The following is a 19,257-nucleotide window of genomic DNA, read 5'->3' as shown; positions in this document are numbered from 1 at the left end:
AAAAAAAATCCATTATCTTACAACAAGAAAAAAGGAAACATTTGTATGTCCCTAGAGAACAGCAAAGATCTTCAGGGTGTTCACCTAGCGTAGCCTTTGACAAAGCGAGAGCTTGGTTGGATGCAGAAGTGTAAAAAACATCAAATTACATTACCTGAAGAAGCAGGGTTGATTATGATGTTGAAAAGCAAGCATTTCGCTACACCAGCAATAACATCTGCTAAATATGTGTATATGACCAATACAATTTCACTTGATAAAATCACAGGAAGGAAGCTTTAATCAAGCCTAATGCAATGGAGGAGAGACCTTGGCTGAAGTGCTTATGATTGTCTTTCCTGAAGTAACTCAGTATTTTTAGAGAGTGAGAGAGAAATAGAATATCTGGGTCTCCACCTCCTAAGATCAAACATTTTCGGTCAACTGCCGAACTGCTACTAAAATAGTAGTTTACTCTAACAGAATGTTAATATAAATGGAATGTTATGCCAGAAAGTTGGCCATCACACGTAAGATTTTCTTCTGGGTTCCAAGATAACTGGCTCAAAGATGCCTGACTATAGCCATCTCATCTGTACTCTAGCTACAGAGCATAGTCTGATGGATGTGTACACCTGCGGTTTTCACACCGAGAGCAGGTCTTCTTCTGAAGACTTCAGTCACCTAGTGACCAATACATTTGTGTACCTTCCAATTACATACTAACAAATCTGGGCTGTGTTTAGACTGGGGGGATTTATTGACAAGACTATAAACGTTCAACAAGTAGTATATATATGCATGCCTCCACACCTGTCCCTCCCAGTTAGAATGGTGAAGATATCCACATATACATTTCCTATGAGACTGTAAACACAGCCTGCTCTATGTTCCTCTTCCAGGGCTTTGCTGCCCTCTCCTGTGCCTTAAGTTTACTACCGGGCTTTTCCTTCCTACAATCTTCAAACTGACCTCCCCACATTTGCTTTCATGTCGTCGGAGCGATACATAAAACAGTCTAGCATAGACCACTTAAGGAGTTTGCATAACATCATGAGTACACCATTGAACATATCATGCAACATCAACTAATCTACAGTATTTGTACATTTTTTACAGGGAAATTAGTAGGAGAATGAGTATGTATATTCAGAAATATTTGCCCATTTTATATATTATTTTACATAGATTATCATAAAACACTCATGCTTTCATGCTTTAGGTAAGCAATTTAGGCATTCACATCTGAGGTCTTTGCTGCAACCCTATGGTGAAAAGTGATTACTACAAGCTGGCTATCCAGTCAAGTCCATGCTTTGGAACAGTGAATTGAACTGCCATTCACTATAATTAAACAATATTCCCAAATGATGAGTCCTAATTATTTATTTATTTATCCGTTATTTAACCAGGTATGTTGACTGAGAACACATTCTCATTTGCACCAACGACCTGGGGAAAAGTTACAGGGGAGAGGGGGGGATGAATGAGCCAATTGTAAACTGGGGATTATTAGGTGACTGATAGTTTGAGGGTCAGATTGGGAATTTAGCCAGGACACCAGGGTTAACACCCGTACTCTTACGATAAGTGCCAAGGGATCTTTAATGACCTCAGAGAGTCAGGACACCCGTTTAACGTCCCATCCGAAAGACGGCACCCTACACAGGGAAATGTCCCCAATCACTGCCCTGGGGCATTGGGATAATTTTTTAGACCAGAGAAAAGAGTGCCTCCTACTGGCCCTCCAACACCACTTCCAGCAGCATATGGTCTCCCATCCAGGGACTGACCAGGACCAACCTTATACATTCTGTTTACGTCTAATAGGCCTATGCCTTGCTTGGCGAGAGTTATTACGTTATTGACATGACAGAGCTCTTGTAAGTATCTGTTTGAGATGAGAGCCATTATAGACACTATTGAACAGCAGAATGAACCCCCTCTTATCTGGTTTATACAGTCGCATACCACTTATTACATTTCCTCTCAGAGACCCACATAATCTATTTCCCTTTGGTTGTTTCATTTCCTCCCTCCTGATCTCATTATGTCCCAGTGCCATTGGCTTCTAGCACATGGAGCAGAGGAGTTGGAGAGAACACTCGGAAAACGCTATGACCGATCGAGATAAAGCTACTGGTCATAGGAGAAGTTCAATGGGCTTCATGGCAAATATATCAAAAGCACAGTATATGTAGGAGAATACTGCAATTGTAATGATTCAAGCCTTTAGTTGAATCAGGTGTGTTAATTATCAACATCATCGATAAATACAAAAGCATATTTATTGACGCAGTTACTTTCCATTATCGACAGGGCTCTAGACTAACTTTTTCCAGTGTCATCAATAAGTAAGACAAGAAAGAAGTTGGCTATTTCATCTAACTTATTCAGGGAATGCATGATTGACATTTTAATTTGTAACATTTCAAAATAGGATTCAGAATTATCAGTTATTTTTGGCTCCTTAGAGATGAATTTGCCCCCATCTTTTTTTGTGGATATTGACCTAGGCTATTTGCTACATAATTCACCACCCGATGAAGTGGGAACCCAAAACACATTAGCTAGATAACAACTTTTATTAAATAGGATATTGTTGCTAGATAGCCATGTAATTGATCTAACAGTAAATGTAAAGTGGCAATCTGCAGTTCAAACAAAAACAAAGTGAAGGATGAGCCTGGAGAAATGTAACCCCTCAAATTCATAGATAGATGGTCAGTCATTGCACCCATAGTTCTATGATATCAAAGGTATAGTTTCAACCATGTTTTGAGGCTATAATAGTGTTTGTTTACAATTACCTAGTTTAAAAACAATGGAGTAAATCAATATTTTATTTGGGGTTCTGATGGGGTACAACAGTTGAACTAAGCTCATAAAGGCATTTATAACTTTTGATTTTTGTCTAACATTGGGTATATCTCATTAATTTAATCGCAGATTGAACCTTTAAAGTCCTCCAAAAACATTCCATTGGTAGGCTACTTGATGTATTCACCCCAAATCGCGAGCTCCTCTTCGTTCTACCAGTGCATCATCTCAATTGCATACTCCGGTTGTAAACTAGTGCCATTGCCTAATCACAAAAATTCCAGATGTACGCAAAAATTGCTTCGGTAAGAGGAAGGCAATATTGGTATTGGTAATTTATTTTCCCTGCTTTATCCCCTACAATACTTTCAAATGCTGGGAAGAGTTACCGATTAAGAGATTTGGATGAAAACCAAAGATACTGCAACCCTTCAGGTCTGTTTGGGCCTCTGCTATAGTAGAACAGAAGAGTAGGGGCGGTGACCTTTACCTTGCAGCAGTCCTGACAGAAGACGGAGGGGGTTCCAAGGAGGCCCAGGACCTCCCCACACAGCAGGCACTGGGACCGGCCGTTTCCCATCGCACTTTTCCTCATGTTGTCCAGACGCTCCACCAGCCTCCTGGACACACACACGCACACGCACGCACACGCACACGCACACGCACACGCACGCACACGCACGCACACGCCCGCACACGCCCACACACGCACGCACACACACACACACACACACACACACACACACACACACACACACACACACACACACACACACACACACACACACACACACACACACACACACACACACACACAGACTAAAGTTGGCTATGGACTGCAACTGACAGCTTAAGGATAGTCATTCTAGATAAACCACCAGAAATTCATGGTTTTATTCAAATTTTCAATAGTAGTACCAACCGCATGTGTGGTGTGTGTGTGCGCGCATGCATCCTACCCGATGCGGAGCTGTTCAATCTGTTCCAGTTCCTCAGCCCTGCGGATGACACTAAGGATGTTCTCCATCTCCTGCTGCTCCAGCATCTGTCTTTTCCTCTGTCGGTCTGTACAGAAGGTGTGGACAGACCAGCCTGTCTGCAGCCTGGGACACAGACACACATGTTGCTTTACGATGTTCATCAATTTTCATGTTTATTCTTTTGTGTCATTACATGTGGCAGTGCAGGCCAAAGTGAAACATGTTACGTGACTAACACAGGCTTATGCATGCACGTTTGCACGCCTTACAGAAATATATATCCTGCTGGCAAAAACATCTCCTTATATGACTGCACTGAACACAAACAAACTAGTACACATGCAAAATGTTGTATCAAATATAAAAATATACATTGCAGTGTAAGATCAAATGGTCACAAAGGTTTTATAAAACAGAACTGCCGTGCTATCAAAAACAAGTTTCAACAAAACACACACTCAGTTCTACAACAAAAACTATACCATGTGATGAAAATAATGATGGGCACAGGAATACTTTACATAACCATTACATCTTCCCTAGGTGACACGGCAAAAACACTCACATACTTAGTGAGATGGTAGAGATTTTGGAGTGCGTACTCACTTGGCTCGAAGGGCCAGCTGCCGGTCGTTGGGACAGATCCACTGATCTTTCCCTGTCCCAAACATGGTCTCCGTCATCTTTTGAGGGCTGATGACAAAGGCTGCAAAAACACATCCAGACACTCAGTCCTACTAAATGAAAGGCTACACACCATCTGGGAAAATCACTTCAAATAGATATTGACCCAGCACTGTAATACCCCCTCTAATTGAGTTTAGTTGTATATACTTGTGGCTTTTGTACATAGATCGCAATAGGAAAGAGGTTTGTATGACATTATCAAAATATGTTGATAAGTGAATGAGTACTACTAGGGAAGAAAGTGAAAACCAAATCAACAACATGATAAAAACGGAACTACAGATGATAAACTGACCAATCAGTAAGCAAAGAAGATGGAGGGTCATGTCCATGAAGAGAGGGACATAAAATTGTGCCTATGTATCGGCTCTGTAGGGCAGCTAACACAAGACCAGAAGTCAGTTCTGGGTGGATCTTCACAGTGTAGGCAGAAATACAACAGTCTCTGTTGCCAGTGACAACTTCAATAATGCTTCCTGCCTTGGGCAACAGATCATCGTGATGGTCACGCCATCTCCATTTGTCTGCCAGGCAATACATCCATTGCTTCAGTTGTTTGTGTAATATATTCATCAACAGATGTGTGTGTGAAATGGTCCACTCGCGTGAGCCAACAACAACAAGTTATTGTCCACAAATGTTATTTGTCATTTTCTTCTTTACTCTTGGATTGTACTAACACGAGCTATTAGTAGAACATCAATGTCCAGTAAATGGGTAGCTCCTGGATAAACCCATTACTGAATACCATTTCAAATGGAAAAAGATGAAAGAAGGCCCTCGTATCCAAACAAACAGATGACATTCTTGTTGGGAGTTTATTGATATGTGTATCTTAGAGGGCAATGCAAAGGTAAAAGCATTTGTCTCTGTGAAGTAAAGCAAAGGCAGCTATTTATCACAGGCCCAAACAACGAGTCACCCAGTTCTCTGGTATGTGGGCACACATATAAACAACCATTACAGCTGATTTCACCCTGCTGGAAAATGGTTTGCTTCACTGAGTACTGTTACCAGACTATCAATAAGGAATTATAAGCACTGTGGGAAACATCTGCCTACTTCCCTCAGGACAGCACATGCACACACACAACATTTATTCACATTGTGTAACCTAATTTTATCATGTCAATATCCAAGTCACTGTCCTAATTTCTAAGTGTTGTTGGGACACAGCAAGGGTCTGAGTGCCCCAATCTCATTTGCTCGAAGAGGGGTTTACTATTTAAATCATGCATTCTTTGATTCTGCTCCCCCTTTCGCTCCCCCACTAGCAAACACACTACTGTAGATGCAGAGCCCCTTGTGTAAAGAGTAATGCTCCCCTTCTCTAACCACATGTAGGCCCACTCCTCTCCCACCGGAGACCGGGGTTCAATCACTGCACCAACCCTTCAAGCTATTTTTCCCAATTGCCTGTATCCCTCTGGCATTTAAAATTGGTCTCAAAGTGAAAATACTTGTGATTTTTTATTGTTTTTAAATTCCATTAAAAAACAACACTGATAACCTGTAGAATGCGATGGACTTTATAAGGTGATTTGGGCATGAGCTAAACATCTGCAGAGACGTTTACAGCAAACGTAATCTCCACAAAATGTCCTTTAAATGTATACCACTGTGCGCAGGTCGTTAATCTGTTGGATTGAATCCAATGCCGGCCTCGGGCTACATCTCAGTAGGCAAAAATAGAAACCTCACCTTGCTTTTTCTCTTTCATTACCACTCATCGTAAAAGACAGGGACACAGATATCATATAGGCTTCTGTTAATTGACCAGGACAGAAGTCACTTTAGACAATTTAAATATATATTTTATGAACATGTGTTTTTTTTTTTCTCTTTCCCTCACTAACACTTACAACCTCCCTACCACAATTATTCTCTGGCTATAAACCTAAAACACCATGTCACAGAGATGCCACCGTGTTCTTGTTAATGGCTGAGCAATTAAATCTATTTACCTTTCCAACCCACCTAATGGCCTTTGTTCAACACTAGTGCTCTGGCCTCAGCCCCGGCTGACTGCATTAAGTACGGCTAGAGCACAACAAACAAAAACAGCAGAATTCATTCGGACACAAACACGTTTAGAGGCTTCAGATTGAATTTGCCAAATCAGTGAGATGGAACTCTACATCAAGTTTCATAGTGCTCACAAACTTCCCTATTTGGCCCTGTAACATGTACATAAACCATTTAAGAAGAAAATAGAGTATTGTCAGCTTGTTACATCAGGTAATTCAATTATGTATGTGCATACAAAGAGATATGCTCAATTTATAACACACTGCCTTGTGATATACTTCAAAGTGCACTTTTTCCAACAAATTGGCTATGAAACAGAGCAACATTAAAGCAGTCATCATCGGCTCTTATCTGGCAGTAATAACTGACTGATTTCCAGCACACGTCTCAACCTTATCAAACAGTTTTTCCATTACATAGACTACAGGGATCTATCTAGCTCTGGGGCAATCGCTCTCTGCACCTTTTCAAGGGGAAAGCCTGCCTTGGCATAAAGCTGTTGGCAAACAGTCAAAAGAAGGGAGAGAAACTGTTTACCTGTAAAATTTCCCCCCTTCGTTTGAACGAGCGAGAACTATGAGAGCCAGTTATATCGCTTTGCTGCGGGCTAGGCCTGTGAACAAAAGGCGAGAGCGGGGAAAAGAAGGAAACGGTGAAGTCAGGCGTTTAGCTCTCAGTCTTAGTTCACAGCCTGCCTGCCTTGTCCGACAGGCTGGTCACATGACAGGAGAACAATTGCCCACAGAAACATCCTGTTCCTTCCAGATGAATGCACTGTAAGTCACTCTGACTTATAAGAGTGTCTGTTAAATGACTAATGTAAATGTAAAACAGACTACTGTGATTGACTAGGATAACAAAAGCAGTGGCATGGCTCTCCACCCGACACAAGCACACAGGAAAAGGCTAACATGGTTACCATTGACATGCTTTTACCAACAATTCTGAGAGTCTCCTTTATCTTATTAGGGGAGGGCCCTTTGTGCATAATGCAAGTCATTGAAATTAAATGTGGCAGTGTTGCTTTCAATTGCTGTAACTCGTCTGTTGTTGTAATGTGTATGCCCTGGCTGATTGAGGTTGAATGTGAACTCTACCTGAGGACCCAGTCCTCTGTGATTCCATATACAAAGTATATGTAGGCATTATTCTCTAAATCTATTTAGACTGAATAAATATATTTGTTTATGTGGCCCATTCAAAACATTTTTAGCATATAGAACAGCATGAAGCAATTGCCATAAAAATCTTACCAGGTGGGATATAAAAAGTGATACAAATGTGACCCCTCCCCTCTCCCCAAATGAAAGTGCCTACTTGCCTAGAGTTCGTGTGTAGCACAGGTTTAACAGTCATGCCTCTGATATATTTCTAATCTACCTGCTTGTTTTCAGGCGACTTTAGAGTGGCACATTTCTAGTGACAACAACTTTACTTATACAGTCTGTCCCTACACAGGATCCTACACAGGATTCAGTGTCTCTTGTGGTTTCTCTTGTGTTAATTTAGGTGGCAGGTAGCCTAGCAGTTTGGGCGTTGGACCAGTAACCGAAAGGTTTGAATGTTGAAGGTTTGAATATCTGAGCAGACAAGGTGAAGAATCTGTCGATGTGCCCTTGAGCAAAGCACTTAACCCCAATTTGCTCCAGGGGTGCTGTTCTACTATGGCTGAACCTGTAAAACAACACATTTCACTGCATCTATCTGGTATGTGACAATACAAAATACATCTAATTAAGTCTTTGATGCATTTTCTGTGCTGTAAATTTTTCTTTCAAGTTACAAAGTTTTGACATGTTGTCCTCAAATCTTCAGTCAACTATTTCATTAATGTAAGGAACTTCAGGCCAAGGTGAATGTTTGTATGCATTTAGTTATTATGCATAAAGTATGTGCCATGAATTGTAGCTCACAGATAACATTTCTTTAGTTTGAAATACTATGAAGAGGTCATTTCTCGACCAAGGTAAAGTTGGTTTTATATTCACACATTCAACAGACATCCTTACGTCATTACATCACTGCAAAAGGGTTTTCTAATGATCAATGACATTCATCAGACATTCGCCAAAAGTAATTTACAAATGTAAAAATCAATAACTAATTCATTGTTTGTCACAGAAACATCAAACAAGGTGTGATTTATTCTATAAATGTCTAGTATACTTTTACAACCTTTGCTTTGAGTAAACATTCCATTTCCGATTTGATAGAAATACATAACATCTATAAAATGCCATTTAAAGCTATATAAATCAGTAACGTTTTCACTGATTATGACAGAAAAATCAAACTAGGTATGATTTATTCTATGAATGTCAAGCATACTTTTACAAACTTTTGTTTTGAGTAAACATTCCAGTTTTGATTTGATAGAAATGAATAAAATCTATAAAATATAATTTAAAGAAGTATAAATCAATAACTAATTCACTGTTTGTCACAGAAACATCAAACTAAGTAGGATTTATTCTATAAATGTCTAGCATACTTTTACAACCTTTGTTTAGTGGAAAAATTCCAGGTTTTAATTTTATAAAAATACATTCAATCTATGTAATGCCATTTTAAACTGTATACATCAATAACTAATTCACCGTTTTTCACAGAAACATCAAACTAGGTATGATTTATTCTATAAATGTTTAGCATACTTTTACAACCTTTGTTGAGGAAAACTTCCAGTTTTGATATTATAGAAATACATAAAATCTATAAAATGCCATTAAAAGCTGTACAAATCATCAATTAATTCACCGTTTGTCACAGAATCATCAAACTAGATATGATTTATTATACAAATGTCTAGCATACTTTTAAAACCTTTGTTGTGAATACAAATGCCAGTTTTGATTTTATAGAAATACATCAAATCTATAAAACATCAATCAAGGTTCGATTTATTCCCAGTTCTGTTGACTTTGAGACTGGTGTTTTGCGGGTACCAATTAATGAGGCTGCCAGTTGAGGACTTTTCTCAAACAGACACTCAAATGTACTTGTCCTCTTGCTCAGTTGTGCACCAGGGCCTCACACTCCTCTTTCTATTCTGGTTAGAGACAGTTTTCTCTGTTCTGTGGAGGAAGTAGTACACTATGTTGTACGAGATCCTCAGTTTATTAGCAATTTCACCCATGTAATAGCCTTAATTTCTCAGAACAAGAATAGATTGACGAGTTTAAGAAGAAAGTCCTTTGTTCTGCCCATTTTGAGCCTGTAATCGAACCCACAAATGCTGTTGCTCCAGATACTCAACTAGTCTAAAGAAGGACAGTTTTATTGCTTCTTTAATCAGAGCAAGCTTTAATCAGAACACTTTTCAGCTGTGCTAAAATCATTACGAAAGGGTTTTCTAATGATCAATTAGCCTTTTAAAATGATAAACTTGGATTAGCTGACACAACGTCTCATTGGAACACAGGAGTGATGGTTGATGATAATGGACCTCTGTACACCTAGGTAGATATTCAATTAAAAAATCAGCCGTGTCCAGCTACAAAAGTAATTTACAACATTAACAATATTTACACTGTATTTCTGATCAGTTTGATGTTATTTATTTGAAGTGCTTTTCTTTAAAAAACAAGGACATTTCTAAGTGACCCCAAACTTTTGAACAGTAGTGTATATCATGGTTAACTCTTATATGACTGAAGATGCAGAATTTTATGCCAGGCACTTTCTAATAGTGTATAACAGACTCGTTAGAACTTTGACCACACATCCTCTAGATGGACTAGATGCCATCTGTTAAAATCAAAACTGGAATTTTTACTTAAAACAAAGTTGTAAAATTATGCTAGACATTTATAGAATAAATCATACCTAGTTTGATGTTTCTGTGACAAATGGTGAATTAGTTATTGATTTATACTTATTTAAATTGCATCTTATAGATTTTTATGTATTTCTATAAAATCAAAACTGGCATTTGTATTCACAAGAAAGGTTTTAAAACTATGTTAGACATTTATAGAATAAATAATATCTAGTTTCATGATTGTGTCATAATCAGTGAAAATGTTATTGATAAATATATATTTTTAATGCCATTTTATAGACATTAATGTATTTCTATCAAATCAGAACTGCAATGTTTACTCAAAGCAAAGGTTGTAAAAGTACACTAGAAAACATTTATAGAATAAATCCTGCCTAATTGAATGTTTCTGTGACAAACGGTGAATTAGTTATTGATTTATACTTCTTTAAATGGCATCTTATAGATTTTATGTATTTGTTTCAAATCAAAACTGGAATGTTTACTAAAAACAAAAGGTTGTAAAAGTATGCTAGACATTTATATAATAAATCATACCTAGTTTGATGTTTCTGTAACAAATATTGAATTAGTTATTGATTTATACTGCTTTAAATGGCATTTTATAGATTTTCTGTATTTCTTTTAAATCAAAACTGGAATTTGTATTCACAACAAAGGTTGAAAAAGTATGCTTGACGTTTATAGAATAAATCATATCTAGTTTGATGAATCTGGGACAAATGGTGAATTAGTTATTGATTTAAAAACATTTAAATGGCTTTTGGCAAATGTCTGTTGAATGTGTGATAAATGGTTGTTGAATGTCTGTTGAATGTCCAAATGTATGAATATAAAACCAACTTTACCTCGGTCATTTCTCTTACCTGTGTGTGTCCGGAGATGGAGGTCAATAGTGGATCCGGGCACGTTTTCCCTCTCTCTGCTCCAGCTGCTCCTGGAACTTGACACAAAATCACCTGTCTGGTACAATGAAAACACATCCAATTCAGGGAAGCTTTGGAGTGGACTTCTGTGCTGTTTCCTCCTGTCAATTTATTAGAAGGGATATGGGATCGACCATTTCTAGTGTCACAGGGAGCAAACGACAGCCATGTAATGGTCTAATGTTCCATTTGCTTCCCAATGTGTCGTTAGCTTGGCACAGTGGACAAGTGGTTCAGGTTATCTGGTGGCGGCTGCTCCACCCACCCACCCACCAGAGAAAGTCATTAGCCCACGTGTGCTCTGCTCTCCACCGCAAGCAGCAGCCTCACTCTGGGCTTATGGAAATGGGAGAGAGAGGATTGTATGGCAAGTGTTCTAGTTCAGTGTTCGACCAGTGTTCTGTGGCATAATAGACATATTTACATTTTGCAATATAAAACCATTGCTGTCTCATCATAATTGTATATAATGCAAATATTGTATTTAGTGTCCACAAATATATTAAATACATTGTTGAATGATAAATGTACATGGTAATTTCATAATACTCGTATTTTGAGGCATTAAATACAATCATTGCATTATACACAATTATGATGACCATATGCTTTACAATCAATTCGAGACAAATAGGATAAAGGTGTGATGACCATACAGGATTGAAACAGCTAAAAACTAAAGCTAATTTTTTATTTTTTTTATTTCACCTTTATTTAACCAGGTAGGCTAGTTGAGAACAAGTTCTCATTTGCAACTGCGACCTGGCCAAGATAAAGCATAGCAGTGTGAACAGACAACACAGAGTTACACATGGAGGAAACAATTAACAAGTCAATAACACAGTAGAAAAAAATGGGCAGTCTATATACAATGTGTGCAAAAGGCATGAGGAGGTAGGCGAATAATACAATTTTGAAGATTAACACTGGAGTGATAAATGATCAGATGGTCATGTACAGGTAGAGATATTGGTGTGCAAAAGAGCAGAAAAGTAAATAAATAAAAAACAGTATAAAAACAGTATGGGAATGAGGTAGGTGAAAATGGGTGGGCTATTTACCAATAGACTATGTACAGCTGCAGCGATCGGTTAGCTGCTCGGATAGCTGATGTTTGAAGTTGGTGAGGGAGATAAAAGTCTTTTTTTTTTTGCAGTTCGTTCCAGTCACAGGCAGCAGAGTACTGCAACGAAAGGCGGCCAAATGAGGTGTTGGCTTTAGGGATGATCAGTGAGATACACCTGCTGGAGCGCGTGCTACGGATGGGTGTTGCCATCGTGACCAGTGAACTGAGATAAGGCAGAGCTTTACCTAGCATGGACTTGTAGATGACCTGGAGCCAGTGGGTCTGGCGACGAATATGTAGTGAGGACCAGCCGACTAGAGCATACAAGTCGCAGTGGTGGGTGGTATAAGGTGCTTTAGTGACAAAACGGATGGCACTGTGATAGACTGCATCCAGTTTGCTGAGTAGAGTGTTGGAAGCCATTTTGTAGATGACATCGCAGAAGTCGAGGATCGGTAGGATAGTCAGTTTTACTAGGTTAAGCTTGGCGGCGTGAGTGAAGGAGGCTTTGTTGCGGAATAGAAAGCCGACTCTTGATTTGATTTTCGATTGGAGATGTTTGATGTGAGTCTGGAAGGAGAGTTTGCAGTCTAGCCAGACACCTAGGTACTTATAGATGTCCACATATTCAAGGTCGGAACCATCCAGGGTGGTGATGCTAGTCGGGCATGCGGGTGCAGGCAGCGATCGGTTGAAAAGCATGCATTTGGTTTTACTCGCGTTTAAGAGCAGTTGGAGGCCACGGAAGGAGTGCTGTATGGCATTGAAGCTCGTTTGGAGGTTAGATAGCACAGTGTCCAATGACGGGTCGAAAGTATATAGAATGGTGTCGTCTGCGTAGAGGTGGATCAGGGAATCGCCCGCAGCAAGAGCAACATCATTGATATATACAGAGAAAAGAGTCGGCCCGAGAATTAAACCCTGTGGCACCCCCATAGAGACTGCCAGAGGACCGGACAGCATGCCCTTCGATTTGACACACTGAACTCTGTCTGCAAAGTAATTGGTGAACCAGGCAAGGCAGTCATCCGAAAAACCGAGGCTATTGAGTCTGCCGATAAGAATATGGTGATTGACAGAGTCGAAAGCCTTGGCGAGGTCGATGAAGACGGCTGCACAGTACTGTCTTTTATCGATGGCGGTTATGATATCGTTTAGTACCTTGAGTGTTGCTGAGGTGCACCCGTGACCGGCTCGGAAACCAGATTGCACAGCGGAGAAGGTACGGTGGGATTCGAGATGGTCAGTGACCTGTTTGTTGACTTGGCTTTCGAAGACCTTAGATAGGCAGGGCAGGATGGATATAGGTCTATAACAGTTTGGGTCCAGGGTGTCTCCCCTTTGAAGAGGGGGATGACTGCGGCAGCTTTCAATCCTTGGGGATCTCAGACGATATGAAAGAGAGGTTGAACAGGCTGGTAATAGGGGTTGCGACAATGGCGGCAGATAGTTTCAGAAATAGAGGGTCCAGATTGTCAAGCCCAGCTGATTTGTACGGGTCCAGGTTTTGCAGCTCTTTCAGAACATCTGCTATCTGGATTTGGGTAAAGGAGAACCTGGAGAGGCTTGGGCGAGGAGCTGCGGGGTGGGCGGAGCTGTTGGCCGAGGTTGGAGTAGCCAGGCGGAAGGCATGGCCAGCCGTTGAGAAGTGCTTATTGAAGTTTTCGATAATCATGGATTTATCGGTGGAGACCGTGTTACCTAGCCTCAGTGCAGTGGGCAGCTGGGAGGAGGTGCTCTTGTTCTCCATGGACTTCACAGTGTCCCAGAACTTTTTGGAGTTGGAGCTACAGGATGCAAACTTCTGCCTGAAGAAGCTGGCCTTAGCTTTCCTGACTGACTGCGTGTATTGGTTCCTGACTTCCCTGAACAGTTGCATATCACGGGGGCTATTCGATGCTATTGCAGTCCGCCACAGGATGTTTTTGTGCTGGTCGAGGGCAGTCAGGTCTGGAGTGAACCAAGGGCTGTATCTGTTCTTGGTTCTGCATTTTTTGAACGGAGCATGCTTATCTAAAATGGTGAGGAAGTTACTTTTTTAAAGAATGACCAGGCATGCTCAACTGACGGGATGAGGTCAATGTCCTTCCAGGATACCCGGGCCAGGTCGATTAGAAAGGCCTGCTCACAGAAGTGTTTTAGGGAGCGTTTGACAGTGATGAGGGGTGGTCGTTTGACTGCGGCTCCGTGGCGGATACAGGCAATGAGGCTGTGATCGCTGAGATCCTGGTTGAAGACAGCGGAGGTATATTTGGAGGGCCAGTTGGTCAGGATGACGTCTATGAGGGTGCCCTTGTTTACAGAGTTAGGGTTGTACCTGGTGGGTTCCTTGATGATTTGAGTGAGATTGAGGGCATCTAGCTTACATTGTAGGACTGCCGGGGTGTTAAGCATATCCCAGTTTAGGTCACCTAACAGAACAAACTCTGAAGCTAGATGGGGGGGCGATCAATTCACAAATAGTGTCCAGGGCACAGCTGGGAGCTGAGGGTGGTCGGTAGCAGGCGGCAACAGTGAGAGACTTATTTCTGGAGAGAGTAATTTTCAAAATTAGTAGTTCAAACTGTTTGGGTATGGACCTGGAAAGTATGACATTACTTTGCAGGCTATCTCTGCAGTAGACTGCGACTCCGCCCCCTTTGGCAGTTCTATCTTGACGGAAGATGTTATAGTTGGGTATGGAAATCTCTGAATTTTTGGTGGCCTTCCTGAGCCAGGATTCAGACACGGCAAGGACATCAGGGTTAGCTAAAGGTGCTAAAGCAGTGAGTAAAACAAACTTAGGGATGAGGCTTCTGATGTTGACATGCATAAAACCAAGGCTTTTTCGATCACAGAAGTCAACAAATGAGGGTACCTGGGGACATGCAGGGCCTGGGTTTACCTCCACATCACCCACGGAACAGAGAAGGAGTAGTATGAGGGTGCGGCTAAAGGCTATCAAAACTGGTCGCCTAGAGCGTTGGGGGCAGAGGATAAGAGGAGCAGGTTTCTGGGCATGGTAGAATATATTCAGGGCATAATGCGCAGACAGGGGTATGGTGGGGTGCGGGTACAGCGGAGGTAAGCCCAGGCACTGGGTGATGATGAGAGAGGTTGTATCTCTGGACATGCTGGTCAACTTCATTATACGGGACCAATGAGCATGCCCCTCAAAAGTCTCGAAGCAACTAAAGGGCAAGCATCTCTAATGACAACAGAGCACATCTGTCACACACTCTCACTCATTCACCTCTCTGGAAAAACATTGGCCAAGTCAGTTGCATTATGTCTTTACATCTCCAGCAACCACTCAGATCAGAGGGGTAGGTAGGTTTACTGTGGATCTGTTTCAGAAGGCATGATGTCTGGAGTGTGGGCTTACTGTGGATAGGTTTCAGCAGACATTATAAACGTACGCCTACCACACATGCTACCTGGAAATGTAGCAATATAGCCTATCCATTAAATGTTGTTTACTAAGTAACGCACAGTCAAAAGATTTACACTGGACGTAGTGATCATAAAATAGTGGCTATATCTATGAGAACCAAGGTTCCAAAAGATGGGCCTAAAATATTGTATAAGAGATCATAGAAAGGTTTTTGCTGTGACCCTTGTGTGGATGATTCCAATTATTGATACACGTGCACCTGTTAAGAAACTGACTGTTAGAACTGTTAAGGCTCCATGGATTGATGAGGAATTGAACAACTGTATGAAAAAGACGTGGCTAATAAGAAAGAGACATGGCTAATAAGCCTGGCTGCACATCTAACTGGCTGACTTATTGCAAAATGAGAAATTATGTGACTAGAAACTGTATTATGAAGCCAAGATCAATGACATAATGAATTATGGAAAAAAATGTTGGCGTCCTTTAAATGAAATTATGGACAGAAAGACAACTTCAACTGCATCTTTCATGAAATCAGATGGTTTATTCATCACAAAACCATTTGATGTTGTCAATTATTTGAATGATTACTTTATTGGCAAAGTGGCAAACCTAAGCAGGTAATACCAACAATGAACAGTGAACAATCATATATAATACATAAAAAAAATAATAATGAAGGAAAAGCATTGTAAGTTTGAATTTTGTAAAGTGTAGGACAGGTAAAAAAAATAATTGTTATCAATCAATAATGACAAACCTCCTGGCATTGCCAACTTAGATGGAAGGCTGCTGAGGATGGTAGCTGACTATATGGCCACTCCTATCTGTCATATCTATATCTTTGTCCTCAGGCCTGAAGGGAAGCCAAAGTCATTCCGCTACCCAAGAGTGGTAAAGTGGCCTTTACTGGTTCTAACAGCAGACCAATCAGCTTGCTGCCAGCTCTTATCAAACTGTTAGAACAAATTGTGACCAAATACAATGCTATTTTCTCTGTAAACAAATTGACAACAGACTTTCAGCAAGCTTATAGAGAAGGGCACTAAACATGTGATGCACTGACACAAATGACTGATGATTGGTTGAAAGAAATCGGTAAGAAGATTGTGGGAGCTATATTATTGACCATAACCTTTTGTTGAGAAAAGTATGTTTTATGGCTTTTTAACCTCTGTAATATCATGGATTCAGAGCTATCTAATACAACCCAGAGGGTTTTATTTAATGTTAGCTTCTCTAATGTCAAACATGTAGGGTGTGGTGTACAGCAGGGTAGTTCTCTAGGCCCTCTATTTTTTTAAATATATTTTTACCAATGACATGCCACTGGTGTTACCTTATACTGTAAACTGTCATGGTCAAAACATATAGATTCAATGGTTGTAAAGACGGGGAAAGGTCTGTCCATAATAAAGAGATGTTCTGCTTTTTTGACACCATACTCCAGAAAACAAGTCCTGTACACACTTTAGTTTTGTCTTATCTTGATTATTGTGCAGCCATGTGGTCAGGTGCTGCTAAGAAAGACCTAGTTAACCTGCAGCTGGCCTAGAGTAGAGCGGCACGTCTTGCTCTTCATTGTAATCAGAGGGCTAATATACATTTGAAGTTGGAAGTTTACATACACTTAATTTGGAGTCATTAACACTTGTTTTTCAATCACTCCACACATTTCTTTTTCACAAACTATAGTTTTAGCAAGTCAGTTAGGACATCTACTTCGTGCATGACACAAGTCATTTTTCCAACAATTGTTTACAAACAGATTATTCCACTTATAACTCACTGTATCACAATTCCAGTGGGTCATAAGTTTACATACACTAATTTGACTGTGTCTTTAAACAGCTTGGAAAATTCCAGAAAATTATGTCATGGCTTTAGAAGCTTAAGATAGGCTAATTGACATCATTTGAGTCAATTGGAGGTGTACCTGTGGATGTATTTCAAGGCCCACCTTCAAACACAGTGCCTCTTTGCTTGACATCATCGAAAAATCAAAAGAAATGGACCAAGACATCAGAAAAAACATTTGTAGACCTCCACAAGTTTGGTACATCATTGGGAGCAATTTCCAAATGCCTGAAGGTACCACGTTCATCTGTACAAACAATGGTATGCAAGTATAAACACCATGGGACCACACAGCCGTCATACCGCTCAGGAAGGAGACACGTTCTGTCTCATAGAGATGAATGTACTTTGGTGCGAACAGTGCAAATCAATCCCAGAACAACAGCAAAGGACCCTGTGAAGATGCTGGAGGAAACAGGTACAAAAGTATCGATATTCACAGTAAAACAAGTCCTATATCGACATAACCTGAAAGGCCACTCAGCAAGGAAAAAGCCACTGCTCCAAAACCGCCATAAAAAAGCCAGACTACGGTTTGCAACTGCACATGGGGACAAAGACTGTTCTTTTTGGAGAAATGTCCTCTGGTCTGATGAAACAAAAATATTTGGCCATAATGACCATTGTTATGTTTGGAGGAAAAAGGGGGAGGCTTGCAAGCTGAAGAACAACATCTCAACCATGAAGCACGGGGCGGCAGCATCATGTTGTGGGGATGCTTTGCTGCAGGAGGGACTGGTGCACTTCACAAAATAGATGGCATCATGAGGCATGACTCAGTTCCACCATTTCTGTCTGAAGGGTGAATTTTGGCTCACTCCAACTTATTTTGGGAAGCTTGTGGAAGGCTACCTGAAACATTTTGAACCAAGTTAAAGAATTTAAAGGCAATGTTACGAAATACTAATTGAGTGTATGTAAACATCTGACCCACTGGGAATTTGATGAAAGAAATAAAAGCTGAAATAAATCTTTCTCTCTACTATTATTAACATTTAACATTCTTAAGATAAAGTGGAGATCCTAACTGACCTATGACAGGGAATTTTTACTAGGATTAAATGTCAGGAATTGTGAAAAACTGAGTTGAAATGTATTTGGCAAAGGTGTATGTCAACTTCCGACTTCAACTGTAAATACTATGCATGCCAGTCTCTCTTTGCTAAGAGTTGAGGAGAGACTGACTGCATCACTTATTTTTGTAAGAAACGCGTTGAAAATTCCAAATTGTTTGCATAGTCAACTTAAACACAGCTCTGCCACACACACACTTATCCCACCATAGTCCCCAAATACAGAACAAATAAGTGTACAGTATTATATAGAGCCATTATTGCATGGTACTCCCATCTCATACTGCTCAAATGAACAGCAAACCTGGTATAAAAAACAGATAAAGCAACACCTCATGGCACAACACATCTCTCCTATTTGACCGAGATATTGTTTGTATGTATCGATATGTAGGCTGTGTGTGCCGTTTTTAAATGCATGTAGTTTTGTCCTTGAGCTGTTCTTGTCTATTAATGTTCTGTATTATTTCATGTTTCATGTTTAGTGTGGACCCCAGAAAGAGTAGCAATGGCTTTCACAACTGCTAATGGGGATCCTAATAAAACACCAAGAATACTAACTGTGCGAATGAGGACAATTTCTTTAGCCTTTTGGGATAGAATAACTTTCCATGTAGGCCTAAAAAGTTCAAACGTTTTCCGAGTGCTAGGCTACACCATTCATGAACATTTGTAAACAAACTG

At 40.3% G+C, this 19,257-nt stretch overlaps 1 protein-coding gene across 1 annotated transcript in view; it reads right to left on the bottom strand.

The window, feature by feature from the left end:
- Window positions 1-11,434, bottom strand: part of LOC118390654 (rab effector Noc2-like) — a 109,839-nt gene extending 98,405 nt beyond the window's left edge. The window contains exons 1-4 of the mRNA XM_052529685.1: window positions 11,142-11,434; window positions 4,386-4,485; window positions 3,759-3,902; window positions 3,290-3,419 (exon numbers count right to left, since the gene is read on the bottom strand). Of these exons, the coding sequence (XP_052385645.1) occupies window positions 3,290-3,419; window positions 3,759-3,902; window positions 4,386-4,462 (351 nt within the window). The 5' untranslated portion in view covers window positions 4,463-4,485; window positions 11,142-11,434. The remainder of the gene's footprint in view (window positions 1-3,289; window positions 3,420-3,758; window positions 3,903-4,385; window positions 4,486-11,141) is intronic.
- Between the last annotated feature and the right edge of the window lie 7,823 nt (window positions 11,435-19,257).

Source organism: Oncorhynchus keta, chromosome 11 (assembly GCF_023373465.1).
Source record: "Oncorhynchus keta strain PuntledgeMale-10-30-2019 chromosome 11, Oket_V2, whole genome shotgun sequence".
Classification (NCBI taxonomy): Eukaryota; Metazoa; Chordata; class Actinopteri; order Salmoniformes; family Salmonidae; genus Oncorhynchus; species Oncorhynchus keta.
Note: the sequence above shows the minus strand (reverse complement) of the source record. Positions and strands in the feature narration are given on the sequence as shown.